At 44.7% G+C, this 15,655-nt stretch overlaps 1 protein-coding gene across 1 annotated transcript in view; it reads right to left on the bottom strand.

Annotated features, from left to right (window-relative positions):
- Positions 1-2,468: 2,468 nt before the first annotated feature.
- The window catches only part of PLXNC1 (plexin C1), a 66,658-nt gene continuing 53,471 nt past the window's right edge, over positions 2,469-15,655 (bottom strand). The window contains exons 23-31 of the mRNA XM_086741786.1: positions 14,890-14,993; positions 11,521-11,575; positions 10,376-10,407; positions 10,180-10,287; positions 8,136-8,299; positions 7,545-7,692; positions 5,551-5,691; positions 5,386-5,460; positions 2,469-3,721 (exon numbers count right to left, since the gene is read on the bottom strand). Coding sequence (XP_086597912.1) covers positions 3,617-3,721; positions 5,386-5,460; positions 5,551-5,691; positions 7,545-7,692; positions 8,136-8,299; positions 10,180-10,287; positions 10,376-10,407; positions 11,521-11,575; positions 14,890-14,993 — 932 coding nt within the window. The 3' untranslated portion in view covers positions 2,469-3,616. The remainder of the gene's footprint in view (positions 3,722-5,385; positions 5,461-5,550; positions 5,692-7,544; positions 7,693-8,135; positions 8,300-10,179; positions 10,288-10,375; positions 10,408-11,520; positions 11,576-14,889; positions 14,994-15,655) is intronic.

The raw sequence follows: 15,655 nt of genomic DNA, 5'->3' as shown, positions 1-15,655 counted from the left end.
AGCCTGGCTGCTGCTTCCCGGAGGTGGGAAGGCTGCTGGGAATCCCCCATCCCAGGGAATCTCCCTCCACTGCCTCCCTGTCCAGGGTGTGAAGGGAAGGTCACAGGTCAGCAGCTGCAGCCTTTCAAGCCATCACCTCTCTGCCCTCAGCATTGCCTGATGCTGCATCGTACCTTCCTTTTTTCCGTACTTCCCGACTGACCTGGGAATGCTGGAGGTGTTTTGTTACATGTGGTGTTGACCCCTGTGGCTCTGCCTTGGCGCCTCACAGGGCTGGAGCTGCAGTAGTGCTCCTCAGCTGACGCCAGTCAGTGTCTTGCACTTGGTTCCTTGCATGACCTTGGCGTTGCTACAAGCTGTGCTTGCTTGCTTTTAACCATTCCAAAGTACACAAGTTAATCAAAATAACCTCCAAATGCATTTTATTCCAGATAAACCCATACAAACACCGACATTTATTTGCCATTTGCACTTTTTTTTTAACCATTCATTTTGAACAACAGGGTAACAGGAATTACTTTACACATTAGTAAGATCTGACTTTAAACTAGACAACTGCAAAATAATGCTCTGTAAGCTAGTGTTAGAAAATATGCTGTTTGCCATAGCAGTTTGCTTGTAAACATGTAAAAATAAGTGAGAGACACGTTTGCTTTCATTTCAGAGAATGCTATTAGAATTGTTGGGTTGCCATAAAACAGCTTTAGTCAGAGGTGGTTCTTTTTGTCCGTGTGACAGTAACGGCAAATTGCAGATACGGAAGGTGTGCCAATGTTCTGAGAGCTGACCCAAACCTACCAAAAGAGCCACAACCACTTAATTACACTTCACATCACTTCGTGAAATCCACTTGATGGGTTACAAAGTCCCAGCATGACTTTAAATGGTTTACTAACAGAGTGACGCTGTTTAGGAGGCTTGAATAAAAGGCAATAATCCTATTCCAGGCTGTAGGTTAACGCTACAGGGCCTGCTTCAACACACACTTATCTCTAGAAATCATTAAAGCTATTGTAGCAAACAAGCAGTAGTACAAATACAGAATAGGACTGGTTTCTCGTTTCCTCATCATATAAACACATATAGTGAAGGTCACATGATCAGATCCACGCAAACAGATTCTATTTTACAGCTTTTCAAGCAGAAATGTCGGGTGTGGATTTTTTTTTCTTTCTGCCTGTACAGAAGGTTACTGTTGAACAAAACGATCACAGTTCATTCAAATGCACTGCCAGCAAACACCTGAAGTGGAATGAAACTGCTGACATCTGTCTAACTGGAAAGAGTAATCTGCTCATGCCTCTCCTTTAATATTAATTACTGTGCTTTTTTAATTTATTTGATGCTGCTTTAAAAGGTCAGGTTAAGAATGATAAAAATCAAGCCCTTAAGTACAGGTAGTCTAAGCTTAAGTGCTACTACTCAAGCCACAGTCCACTCCTTTAGGACAGAGGGCAAGATAGATTAAGGTTGGGGTGTGGGTTTTTTTTTTTTTCCCCCAGTTAAAATTAAACTTACCACAATATATTGTGCCAGGCAGAAAAAACTGCTGAAAGTACTGCAGCATCATAGTGCAGTTTTCTGAACAAAGCCATACATTCCATCAAGTATAAAGTGTAAACTTAATTGCAAGTGTAAGACCTGAATTAAAAAAAAAAAAAAAAAAAAAAGAAGCCATCACAGTATGGGTTGGTGGCAGCCCTCTCTGATATGCAAGAGGTACAATTTGTGCAATCACAGGCTAGGGAGGGGCCAAACCAGTAGGCAATGTGTTTGGGTTTGCTCTTTATTTTCAGGTTACCCGCAGTCTTGCTTGCCTCTGACAAAGTGTGGTTAGTGTTCGTTCACTGGTGCTGGCTGGCCACGGGCTGTGGGACTGCACTTGGTACCAGCTTCTGGTGGCCTTTGCCACCAAACCAGCCCGTTTATCGCACTGTAGTACTGCAGCCTCTGGGCTCCTCCAAAGCAGCAGCGTGCGGCAGTAAATGGTTGGAGATTCCGATGCCTGGGAGATCCAGGCATCTCTCTCTGGTTCCAGCCCCAGCGGAGGCTTTCTATACGCAACTTTGGCTGTCTAGGCCAGTCACAGCCCGTGGCACCCCTCGCCAAGGCAGGGGACAGCTCTTCCCTCTCCTCTCAGCCATTGCACTATGCCACTTGCCTCCAGCGGCAGGTCCCTCCAGAAACGTGTGGAAATGTAGCTATCTGTCTCTGGCTCACCAATGCCTTCCCCCACATCTGTGTAAGGGCCTCCGTGTGACTGAAGCAGCGTTCTTGGCACCAGACCATTTCAGCTCTGTAGGGAAGGGTAGGACTGGGCTGGTGTGGGAGCATGGCTGCTCCTCCATGATTTTTTGCACAGGAGCAGCATGGCCACACACCTGCTTTCCAGCGGGGCTAACTTTAATCACCAATGCAAATATTTCAGGGACACCTTCCTTTTAAAATGGCCAAGCCTCAACCCTGCCCCCAGGAGGACTAAGGCAGCCGGTTACCCCCTCCCACCCAAAACCCTTGCTATTATGTTTGGATCAGTTTCTCGCACACACAGTCAGACATTACACCAGCCCTCCTGTGCTTACATGTTACTAAACTAACCCTCTTTTGGCAAAGCCTTTGTGTGGACAACCTGAAAGAAAAAAAAAAATTAATTGCTGGCTTTAGATTTGTGAGGTCCTTCTCCAGGGATGGCCAGGACCGTCAGCACTGATGCACAGGCTGATCATGCGCCTGAGGACAGGTTTGGGCACCGAAGTGCAGCCATCGTCAGCTGCTTCACCAAATCACAACGGCGTTTGATGTGGTGCAGCTGCATGGAGGTTTCGCTTGTGAAGCTGCTCACAAGTGTGTCACACCTTCTTCAAGGATGGAAAGGTAGACGTGTAAACACAGACTGACACCGGTCCAGTGCCTTTCTCCAAAGGTCTCTCCCCCACTGCTCAGTGGTTGGCTTCACTTTGCACATGGCACTTCTGACCTAAAGAAGAGACATCCTGCCATGTGGCATTTGGACTTCAAACCTCAGCCCCACATTTTCTGATAGACTCTTGTCTTAAGTAAGTGTCACTTTGGTGCTTTTTTTTTTTTTTTCTTTTTCCTGAACAGGAACCAGTGTACATTTGTCTGGAAGGAAGGAAACTGCAGCTGACCCGTAGTCTGAAGCCGGAGCTCATCCTCAGAGTTTGACAAGACTGCTGAAAGGATGTGGTGAAACATCAGCTTTCCGTCTTAAAAAAAAAAGAGCTGCTTACAAGTTTGCATGGGCAACTCTGAACTTGCCATGTGTTTTGTGCATCTCCTACGAGCTTGTTTTTAAGTAAGCAGAAAGCTTACTTGCAGTACTTTGGAACCAAAAAGGTGTGTGGGTTTAAGTACCTAAAAATACTGGCCCTACCAATGCTAGACTCACTTTCGCTTTCATGTGCCCACGTCATGTTTGAAGAGGTAACCCCACCCGAACTTCATTCCCAAACGTCGGCATTACTTGGAATGGTCAGAGTGGAGAAGAGTGTCCATATGTTTCAAACCCTGTACATATAAGTCAGTCAAAACAGTTCTGGGAGCAGTAGCGCTTATTTAAAATCCCCCACAGTGACGCTGTGAGTCAGTGCTCTGCTCAAAGCCATTTGCATTTTTTCTTTTCATCAAATAAGTCTTTTACTTGCTGGAGCTGTTTCTGGACTTCTTCAAACCCCCGTTCTCGCTCGAGTTTGCTGACAATCTGTTAACAATTAGCAAAAAAGAGAATCATGTTTTTAGTGCTTATTTTACTTGCCGGTTTTTAAAGCCTGCTTTTCTGCATTCCAACTACTACTGGCAGAAAAATCCCTCCGAATGCCTTGCCTATATGCAAACATTCTTTTCTGACTTTAACACTTTATTTTGGTAGTTTTCCTTTCAAGTCATTATGATTACAGGCTTTGCAACACTTCCACAAAAGAATGACAGAGCCAAGCAGAAAACCCCAAACAAATTCAACACATGTTCGTCTCCATCTCTTGAAGTGTGAGGCAAGGCCAGTGCTCCAGTTTTACCCTAGAGCAGATCTGCAATTGTTATTTTCTTTCTCTTCCTCTGCCCTATAAACTGAGGGTGGTAAACTGCCTCTTTTCCTCTAACTGGCCCACTTGGCAGGGGCCCAGGTGATAGGAAGGAGCATTACTGCTGTCTGAAAAGTGTTTGCTGGCAACCCCACAAAGCAACTGAGGTCTCAGCAGACGAGGTTTAGCTGCTCTCAGTCAAAAGCCAGAGGGGGGGGGAGAGCAGAGGGAGAGTTTCCTTCTAGGGATGGGGTAAATTTAGCCAGTGCTAGCTTCAAAAAAAAAGCAAAAAAAGGGCACTAAGATTAGGAAGTATTCTGAAATCTCCTGGGTCAACAATTTTAACGAGCTTAAGACAGCGTGTGCCTCTCCGAGGACCATCCCAAGCTTCTTTTAAGAGGCAAAGATTTGATGCTGAGCCCAGATAATTTGAGATGTTAGAGATGAGAAGTGGTAAGCTGGCTAACAGGTAACTGAGAGCCGGGTGATTACAGAGAGTGCTGATGCTGTGCTGCAGGGGATGAGAGAGAGAAAGGAAAGTCTGGTTGCTGGGAGACCCAGACAACCCGCTGGAAGTGGTGAGGAGGCCTCCAGGCAACACACCCCAGCTGGCTCTCAGCCGCCTCCCTGCGCAGGCACACCCAGCCGCTCTTAAGGATGCCGAGCAAAATGGAGTGAAGAATCCTATCGTGCAAAGCAGAGGGCAGGGATTTTCAGCCAAAGCAGCTTAGAGGCAGCCTGTGACTAAGTGCTTTCAGTTAGGAAAATATTTCTTTTGTTAGCAGTAGCAATGACTGCAAGCTAGAGCTTCTTAAGAGAAAGACATCAGAGCAGAGCGTAGGAGAGCTGTGATGGGAAAGGAGCAGACATCTCTTGCTGTAAGGCTGAGTGCGCTCCACTGAGGTGTTTGTACCGACTGTTAAATGGAGATCGCTGGTGCTACGGTCTAATCTGATTGCGGAATCTCCAGGGAAATGGAGCGCACGCACAGGACTTGTGACAGGCATTAGCAGCGACACTGCAAACACAGTAAAACAAGAAGTCTAGACTATATAGGAACTTTCTCAAAACTGCTACTATCTCTGTGAAATACAGTGGTGACAGTAAAGGTGCATTTTCAAACTTTTGGCCTGTGACCTCTCTGAGAGGTGGAGGGGCTCCAGCCCCCCCGTGGGCTGCGCTGCTCCAGCCTCACGCAGCTCAGCAGAGGGGAAGCCTCGGCAGCATCACTGAAGGGCTGTCCCTGGAGTGGCACCCCAGGCCAGCCCTTTGTCAAGCCCAACTTTCAAGCCTGAGGTGGCAAGTTAACATTAAGGGGTTAAGCAGGAACAGCAGAGGCGCTTACCTCATCATAATATTTCAGTATGTATTTGTAGATTTCAATCAAGGCCACTTTCTCATTAAATTCATTTTCATGTTTCTAAAATAGGAAACAGTTCTGGTCAGGAAGTTCTCGTTTTTTAAAACACTTAACATGAAAGCAAATGAAGTTCCCACTTCTCAACCATACCTTAGATTCCTGAGTTAGAAATTCTTCAACCTCTGAAGTGGTCAAGGGAGGCAGATCCCTGATGGCTTTATAGTACGCTTTCACCTCCGTCTTGTAGAGTGGAATGTCCTTAGCGTAGAGAAGTTTATTTGTTGGTGCTTCCTTAAAAGAAAATATTTGAAGCCTTGTCAGTTTTCACAGCACAGATTTCCTAAGGTTCCACCTCCACACAGTTAATTGCATCTAATTGTGTCTGTTCTCTGCGTGACTCATGTCTCTTTGCAGTGGTTCTATGCAAGGAATCAAGGTTATGAAATAAAGATGAAGAACAGACGCAGGACCTCAGTAATAGTGCATTGTGTTTCATGACAGCTGCCATATTATCATTTATACTGACATCAGGAGTGATGAAAATTCGTCCCTTAGACATGTTTTTCTTTCTTCCTTCCTTCCTCCTCACCCCTCCCTAGATCTGAAGATTGTGAAAGCCGAAGGGCTGGAGGCCGATACCCTGTTTATACACAGGACACAGCAGGGCTGTGGGAAGTTCCCCTGGGGTGAGAGGCCAGAGAGCTTTGCTAGATCCTGTCCTGGCAGAGGTTCCTCTTAAACTCTTTGGTCCCTACTCCTCCTTTCACTCAAGGGTTTGAGACTGCGGAGAGCTGACTGCCAGGCATGCACAGCCACAGGGATTTATTTATTTTTTTTCCCCCTCAGCACTTCAACAACCTGGGTCTGCACTGACCTACCAGGCAGCTCTAGGCTCATCCGAGGAAATAGGTGCTGATGTTTGTGGTAGGAGCTGAACCCCCACCTGGAAACTGTTTTCAGCATGTAAAAGTGGGGGCTGGTAGTTTCCTGTCACCGCTCTAGTTTAAATTCTGGGGAATAAATGACACAGCCATGTGATATCCTGACACTACTTTTTCCACTGTGTGATGAAATTATGTAAATGTTTGTTTTCTAAGTGGCTAAGGAATGTTTTAAGATAGAAGGCTAAAAATCATGGAAGTAAATACATTTTAGTACTAAAAGGCCACAAGGTGTTTACTGCATTGCAAGCCTTTATCAGGTTTCAGCATCTGTTTTCAAATGGCTAACGGGTGCTGTTGCATCAACAGTACTTCACAATGGATGTTAAGCACAGAAACCTAACAGACCATGCTCATTTACAGTTTTTCTAGTTTTAGTTCATCACACTTCACTCCTAAAATAAGATAAATAAGCACATTATTTGTTATTTACTTTTAACAGACAAGCAGTTGGTTAAGATCACATAGGAAATTTGTCCATTTTAATATCAATTTTTTTTTTTAGGCTAAAAAATCTCTAGCCTGTTTTTCTTGGTAGTATGGGCCTGAACAAATGCTTCCTGCTTTGAAAAAGGAAAAATCCTCAGGAAAAAAATGATGTATTTCTGATCCCCAGAGTTCTGGACACCGTACTAAAGAGCTTTTGAATCTAAAACTTCTGGATGTAACTCCAGGAAATAATTTTGCATATAAAAAGCGAGCAACTAATACATGTGGAAGGTCCTGTTTCAAACTTCAGGGCTCTTTCAAGTATCCTTACAGCTCCCAGTAGCTTACTGTGTGTGTTTTCTGCACACTGGTGTGTGGCAGACAAAATCTGAACTACTTATCTAAGAATGTTAATACTTTTAAGACGTTTGTTTAAAAATTCTTTAAAGCTTCATTAAAATCTTACAATTTCCACCCTCTTCCACATATTCTACAAACACACCGTGCAGAAACTAACTGTGGAGAAGACAAGCAGCAGTTAACTATGAATATTGCATTCCAGTAGCTGTATCTGTCTGCTCCAGTGAATTCTTCAAAGTCTTGTGAGACAGAGCAACAAGGAATGGAAACCCAGCTTAATTAGGCCACTGACAGTTTTGCCTCTGACGTCAGCAGATCCAGGACTGCATCCCCTAAACCTTTATAGAGCTGAAAAAGGCATTGGTTGAGTAAGCTGGTTGAGGAGTTAGCAAAAGACCGGAAGGGCAGCATTACCTTCCCCAGTGTCTGTTCCGCTAGAGAAAAGGCGTCCATGAAAGCTTGTGCGATTACAGACAAACAGCCATCTATATGTGAAGTCTTCTTAATATCAAAGACAAACTGAGGATTCTTCAGTATGTTCACCCAGAAGCGAAGAGGAAGACTAGACAGAGAAAGAACAAGCATCTTTAAAATTGACCCCTCGGGTAGCACAACTGCTTTAAAATGGTAGTTTGACTGCACTGCGCTCATGGCAAGAAGCACATTTTTGAGCTGCTCATTCATGTCAAAAAGAGGACTGGGGGCAAAGGCTGCAGAGGAAACACAGCAGTCGGTCACCCTTCCATCTTCAAATAACGCTCTCAACCTGCAGATACTTCTTTCTGAGGGTGAAGTCAGTGTGCAGACTCAGAAGTCCTGGAAGCTATGGTGGTTTGTATCGGTATCTAATCAGTACAGTAAAATTACTGGGATCCACAAAGTCAAACCACATCTTCACCCAGACGTGGCAAAACCTTATTCTTCTGATCGCAGGTGACCTGTTCCATCTTTGCAACTACATTTTCAGAAAACGCGCGCCCTCCTGAGCGTATCGTATGGACATACCTGTTGGTTTTCCAAATATGCACCACATCGGGGTCAGTAATTTTTTTGCTCTCAGCCTGGGCATCCAGAAAGTCAAAAAAGTACTTGATGGCAACAGGTGCTTTATTGTTTGGTAAACTCCAAATGCTCCTGAAAAGCTTTTCAACAACTGAATGAATTGCAACCTGAAAAGTAAGAAAATGAACAGTGACATTATTACATAAGAAAACAACAGGCGCTGACCGTGCCCCAAGGCAACCGCACACAGAAACTACAATACGCTTGTGGCAAACAAGACAAATAAAAAAAATGAAACTACAAATACACCATAATGCTTTCAAATGCCACATGTCCTGTCGTTTTACTGACACGAGAATTGTGGTGAACTTTGTGATAAATCGTAGGTGGAAGGAATCACTTGCTGAGTTTCCTGCACAAAGACAACATCAACTCTTTGCGTAGTGCTGGCACTGTTGCTAAAGGCGTTTGGAACTCGTGACTGGAAGTAAGAGGGAGATGAGCAAAAGGACTTTAACCAGTTTTCTAGGGCACTGGTCTTCATGGTGCCATCTGCAACACATGTTGAACACAAGTGCTCATCAACACTTCACAGCCAAGCGACTGTGGCGCTTGATCTAATTCCAGGGTAACAGCTTTGGGTGGCATACAAAGGCACTAATATTAGCCAGAAGAACTGGAAATTGGGTATTTCTGATCCAGAAGTGAAGCTGTTTGGCTCACAAAGGCAAGGGCTCGGCTGCTGACAGATTCACTGACATCATCACTGAGTATTCCTAAGTAGAGGCAAACAAAGCAAAACACTGTTTTCTGCTCTTTTTCTTCACATCTGTTCTGAAGCTCAGTTCAGCCCAATCATCTCTCAATAAGAAGGATTTAAGTGTATCCCAGGGCCTTGACGTGGTACCGGCCAGTTCATTTCACGTGGCAAGCTCTGCGAGTGTGTGTGTGTCTGTGTGTGCGTGTGAGAGAGACAGAGATGCAATTTTCCTTAGTGCATGGCTGGAATTTTCACAGCAAAGACCATCACAGCGCTGCTGTTCAGAGCGCTATCCTACTTTGGAGAAAGAGATGATTAATTTAAAGCCCTTTAAAGGCCTTTTTCCTAAGAGCCGGATCTTTTCTTTTGTACTTCAGTCTTCCACTATAAGATACTACTGGTTTACTCCAGCGGTTCCTAAGGGCTTATGTTAGTTTCCACAGCTAATAAGAAATGACCAGTTTTCACTCTCACTTTGGGTAGTGTCCCAAATTACTTCAGATGCTATCAACAATCTTATTAAATAATGATTGATAGATTTTTAAATGCAAGAAGGCCATAATCATCATCCCTTCAGGCCTCTTGTATTGCACAGCTCTCAGTGTTGTGCACTGATTAATATTTTAAGTAATATGCTGCTGCAAAGAGTTTTATAACCCTCTTGAGTTCAGTTAGAAACAAGATGACATTACCAGAGGGAGAGAGCTGGGCTTACTCCTAAGGAACGTGCATTGTACAAATTAGGTAACTGTATTATAAATCCTAAGGACCTTGTTTTAAAATGAATCTAGATATTTTGGATGCTTAATTTGAGACCCTAAAAGATTATTTTGGTTCAAGGGCAGTATTTTCTGAAACGCAGGACTTGAAGTTGTCTCTAAGCTGGGCAAACTCTAGTAGAGAGTGAGGAGGTCATTGACTGAAAGCTGTCTCTCCAGAAGAGATCGTTCTCGCTCTATGGGACTTAGTGGTAAAACTCACTTTCTGTAAGTTCAATACCTACACTTTTTCTTTAACCTGAGAAAAAAGGTTGCACTTAGTGAGGAGATAGCAAGTGTGAGTAATAGACAATTTCAGAATTCTAGCATTAGAAAACCATGTGGCCATCTCTGCAAATGGTCATAATCCACAGTCAGCACGGTGATTTTTATAAGCTACCTTTTTATTTGACATTTGACATACATGCAGGAAGTCAGCGTAATTTCTGCTTTAATTTCCATTTCTGTCCTGCCAAACTAGCCAAACCTAATGCCAGCCCTCCCCCAAAATAAGGCCTTTGCAGTTTACCTTGGTTGACAGAAGCTTTGTCAGATACATTTCTTTCACTTTGAATTTTTGCTTTCCTTTGTGACCTGCTCCTTTCACATCTTTGTTTGCTTCGGAGTCTGGTAGAATCTGTCGTGAAGAGATTAAAGAGATTACAGAGATACAAATACAGCTCAGTATTAGATCTACCGCTTACCAGTGTAATGACTGAACTCACCAAATGACAGTGCTCATCCGAGTAGTCCACATCTAAACAACAGAAAGCAGAGAGCAAACAGGCATTAATGAAACACACAGCTACGAGCGTGTCAGTTCTGCTGGGCTCTGGACTGTGCAGCAGCGTGCACACCAGGATGCTGAGCAAGCAGGCTCGGTGTCGTGCTTTCCTGCCTGCAGCGTGGGGGAAGCCTCTGAGAAACGCACAGGTCCTGGCTCACCTCCCCAGCAGCCAACCTGTAGCTGGGACCACTAAGCTTGGGCATCATCATCTGCTGCTGGGGTAAGCCGGCAGCAAATCGCAGCTCCTCTGAAAGGAGGGCAACAGACAGCAGAGGAGATGATTGCATGGCTTTAGTCTCTATGAGTACTCAGGGCAGGGAGGTTGAGGTCAGGCTTGAAAGCAATGGCTGAGAACAGACAACCCTGTTCTTGCTGAGGGAGAGAGCAACACCATCCCAGTGACTCGCACCTCAGGGACACATCTCTCCTAACTTTAGATGTCCACTTTGATGGTGAGGTGAATCACAGGCTAGGAGTGTCTGCTTCTCCCCAGGGGCTACAGAAAGTCCACCTCCCCCAAGCCACCAGCTGGATGGAGCAACCTGCATCACAGGGGTAGGTGAGATGAACCAACCCCTTGTGAGCCCCTTTAACTCCTGACCTGCTGTCGAGACAGCTGAGTCACAGCTTCCCAAAACACAGCCAAGAGAATAAGGAAAATTCCAAAACTGTGGGGTTTTTGTTATGCCTGTCTCCGGACAGTGCATCGCTATGTCCATGATGCACAATGCCAGGCACTGGAGCAGGGCACGTTCCTTGTGTTGGTCTCACCCGTCAGCACTTTGCATCACCCAGGCTTTCCTGCTGTGCTTTCCTGCCTGAGTCTGCATCTTTAAGCATCCATTTTCCAAGGACTCTATGTCCTTCTGTCCCTTTTTCCTCTGCTTTCTTCCCTCCTCCTAGGCCCACTGTGCCTGCCAGAGGCCCAGAGCCAGGGTAACGTGGCTCTTCGTTTGGCTCACCTATTTAAAAGTGCCAATTTTTCTGACCTATTGACCGAGATAAGACCTGTCATAGCTCAGCTGTCTGCATTCCCTGCCCATTCTCCACACAAGATTAAATAGGTTGCAGTTCCTTTGTTACCTGATCGGGTATTTGCCTTCTTTTTAAAGACTTTTATGGTTGTTCCACTTGAAATCTGAAAGCAAAACCAAACATATCATGCTGAAACAAAAGTGTCTTGAATTCACAAAACCCCGCAATTTCCTTTCCTCTGTCCTTAAGTCTGCGGCAGCGCAGGAGCGTGCCAGCCTGCTTCGTTCTCACGCTGCACGGCGGGCATGGCTCTCAGCTGGCAGTCAGGGCACGGGCAGCAGCTGCAGTGTTAGCCGTACCTGCCAGGGCGGAAAGGCAGCTCTTCTGACAAACTGGCCTTTAAGACCTTTCCCTTTCTTTGATTTTTCTGGTTCAGCCTCTATTTGGACATATTCATGTCCTGCTTTGTGTTGCCTCTTGCACGCATCTTTCTACAGATTGGCCAGGTTGAATTCTCTGGCGCCAATGCAATAGGATCTTGAGGGAAGGTGAGGCAGGGAGGGGAACACTGGGATGGTTTCTCTTTTGGCCCCTTTCTTCCAGCACAGCCCATTCTCCCCATGCCCTATGGAGGGGCCATGTTGAGGATCCAGCCTAGTGCTCCCAAGAACTATTTTCAAACTAAGCAAAATATTTACACTCTGTGGACCGTAAGGTCAAGATCCATATCTAGCTACCTTGCGATTTCTAGGAAAAATCTTCCCTGCTCCTTCTCTGAATTTACAGTGCTTCCAGGATGGTAACTATTATCTTTAAAAGAAACTGGCAAGTTGTGCTTTTATTGTCGAAGAGTAACTCAAAAATGGCTCCCACTGAGAACTACACTACTGCTCCGCTGTCTAAATGTTGGGTTTTGCCAAGTGCTAGTGTACTTCCCTCTGTAATTACAAAAACAACTGGCCAGTTCTAGGAAGGGCTCTCTGCCAAAATAATGTGTTTTTTAAACCTTGGCAGCCAGCCTGGTGTGAGGAACCAGTTTAAACATTAAGATGCTCTATCAAAAGCTGTGTCTTGCACCAAAGAAATCTGCACTTACACTTGCTCCTGGAAAGTAAATACAATCTATTTTGTAAGTATGATTTTTTTTTTTTGCAGGGTTTCCATTTACCATACAGTATTTCAGAGCTCTTTCAGATAACACAGAGCACTTTAAAACCACACTACAAGTGGGAATGTGCACCAAGGCTAGCTTGTGAGGTGACACAGACACCCAGAGAGTCTTCCCTACTTGGCCCTGAAGATACATAAACAGGAACAGGGCGAGCCAGCAGCTAACCCCTTCCAGAGTGGTGTGGGCAATATGCTGCCTCCGCTCCCTCTCCCAGAAGCAGGAGAGTGGCTTTTTCAAGAGTGACTGGTGATTCTGGGACCTTTACAACACAACTCTCATGCTCCTGTATCTTAAAAAGATTTGACAGCATTTCCCAGTTTCAAAAACCTGGTTACTTTCTAGCACGGCTGGCACACAAAAACAAAAACTCAGGCTTGCCACAAAACTCTAGGCACTTGTTGAAATCTAAGTTGGAATTCCTCAGGCAATGTTACTACCCTCACATGTGTATGCAATGTTCCTTTTTCTTGCTAACTAGACACCTTTACATTCCTTTTTGCATTAGTATGCATACAAGAAAATAAACTACATACGCTAAAGGCTGACGCTTGCCACTAAGCCACTGCCTAAAATGCCACTAAGCTTCTGCCTAAAATGTGCATTATTTTGTCAGTGTCAGAAAAAGTGCATTCAAATATCTAACAGAGATACCCATCACAATTTCCTTAAGGCAGCTGCTAAGCTACAATTACTGTAGTTACAGCTTTGCAAAACAACTGCACCTCCAACCTAACTTGCATCTTCCTGCAGAAACCTCAAACAAAAACAAGAGCTGGGACAAAGACACACAGGGATGACAGTGACAAGCTGGAGCAGACTCATTTGCCATGAGGTACGGCAGCCGTGAGCCACGGTGTGCTGTGAGCTTGGGAAGTGTAAAAAGCTGCCAGGTGAAATCAGGGAGCACTTGCAATAGCTGCCTGCAGTACAGAGGGCAGGTACTACCACATGAGACAGACGTTCAAATATCTAATCAAGAGTTAAATCTACTTTGACCTTTGCTACACAGACTCTGCAACACTACAGTGTCCTAATCTGTACAAAATCTTTACAAGCGGAGTGGAGGAAGTCCCAGCTTAATCTGTAGACAAGATTCAAGAGTGGCACAGGAAGAGCTGTATTTAAGACACTGGATGGTGACACAGGACATCTGGGTTCACTGGTGCCTCCCCAGGAGGTAAAAAGAGCAACAGATGCCTACAGAAATCTGTAAAGTGACTCCAAATGAACTTGCTCCAGATCTGAGCAGCCTTGTGCTCTGCCCAAGCTAGAAAAAGTCCTGCTAGGAGTCCTTGTTCCTCTCTGTGGATGGCACCGTGTTTGCTCAGGCAGACAGCAACACGTTCAGGGGTGGCTCAGGTTTCTCAGCACTATACTGCATTGCCTGGCAGAGACCTACACTCATCAGCAAAACTTCTAAATAAATAAAAATTGATGGTCATGTGAAGAGCCAAATTTTCAAATTCAACCACAAGGTATGAAGAAAGCTCACAAAAAGCACTCAGCATACTAACCTCAATTCCAAAATCTATCTGTAAGCATCAAAACATGAGCTACTGTATCACCTGAGGCCAATCATCTGCTGCACATTTGACCCCAGCCTCTCACCCTGTATTTTGACAGGCATCAGTGGAAACTCCTTAGAGCAGCAATGCTCCTTGCTATGCTTTTGCAACATGCTACACCTAGAAGGGCTCTGCCGCCAGTGTGTTGTTGGAATGATGGACAGATTACTGCAGCATGGAAAACAACTGGTTTACAGGTGCAACTGGAAGTGGAGGGAAAAATTTACAAGCAGTGACAGTAGATGGAAGCAGAAACAGGGAGAAAAAGGGGAGGCGACTGACACAGGAGGTCTCAAGAGAAGAGTGAGCAAACTCATTGGTGCTTTTTATCCTGACTCTCAATGAGCTTTCACAAATATCACTACTGCCTGTTCAGATAATCAAAATAGGAGGTGGGAAGAGGTAAATAATTGCTCATGGTGCAACAAAAACTCAGCAGCAGAGACTAGAAAAGACTCAAGGCAATGTTCATAACTGGAAATCAGATGCTGTTTTAACTGAAGTAACAGTTTACCTGGTATGCTTGAACCAAGCAACGCTGCAACAAGCAAACTTCTGGAAAGTAACACAACATATGACTCATTGGCAAGAAAGTTGTGTGTCACACATTTCTTTCCTTCTGTTGATGATGCTCAGCTATCTCTTCAAGATTTTGATCAATCAAGACATTTCTGTGCAGACAGCATCTGAGAGTTAGTGAGAAACTGCTTCTCGATTCACTGGTATGGCTTCTGTGCTTACCTCATAATGACCGATGGTATTTAGCTTCCTTATCCCATCCTCCATCACCTCTGAGGAACCATCAATATCTAACAGTTCTCTTTGCTCCTCCTCAGACACAAGTTCTGCAGTATGACAGCAAGAGAAAACAGTTACATCCCAAAGGCATTCTCACTGTACAGATGTTTGTAAAGAAAAACAATACCTAATTATCTTTGGACCAGTGGCCCCCAGCTGAGCTGTTTCCCTCTGTCCTTGTGCTAGGTCAGATGAGACACTGGTGACAGATAAAACCGTCAGATATGAGAGTAAATTATCATCCCTTGCCAACGCAGCAGCTGAGAAGGTGAGGAAGTATCAACATCTTAAGGAGCAAGTCTGAGAGGTGATGAATGCCAATAATACAGTTTGCTGGATTTCCTGTTGGAGCATGTGGGAAGTGGTATAGTGGGAACTACTGGCTTTTGTCTGACCTTGGGCTCTCGAAAACACAACAAGAAAAGGCGGCTGAACTCTCCTCCAGAAGGACTTTATTTACATTTGTAGATATTGTACATATCTTTGTGAGTCACATGGGAACTATTATATAAACCTAATCTGACTGTAAATAAACTGTATTTGTGGTTTGTCCCGATCAAGGGAAATGTAGGCCTGCTGGAAGGAAGAGTGGTAGCAGGGATAGTAGGCAGGGACTAAAGTACTTGGTAATCATGACATGTCATCTTACCTGCTGTCAACATTTATCAACTGGCTGTACTTAGGTGGAGAGTCACCGTACTTCACCAAG

Source organism: Chlamydotis macqueenii, chromosome 1 (assembly GCF_036417535.1).
Source record: "Chlamydotis macqueenii isolate bChlMac1 chromosome 1, bChlMac1.mat, whole genome shotgun sequence".
NCBI lineage: Eukaryota > Metazoa > Chordata > Aves > Otidiformes > Otididae > Chlamydotis > Chlamydotis macqueenii.
The sequence above is the reverse complement of the archived record's forward strand: the minus strand, read 5'-3'. Positions and strand labels throughout refer to the sequence as shown.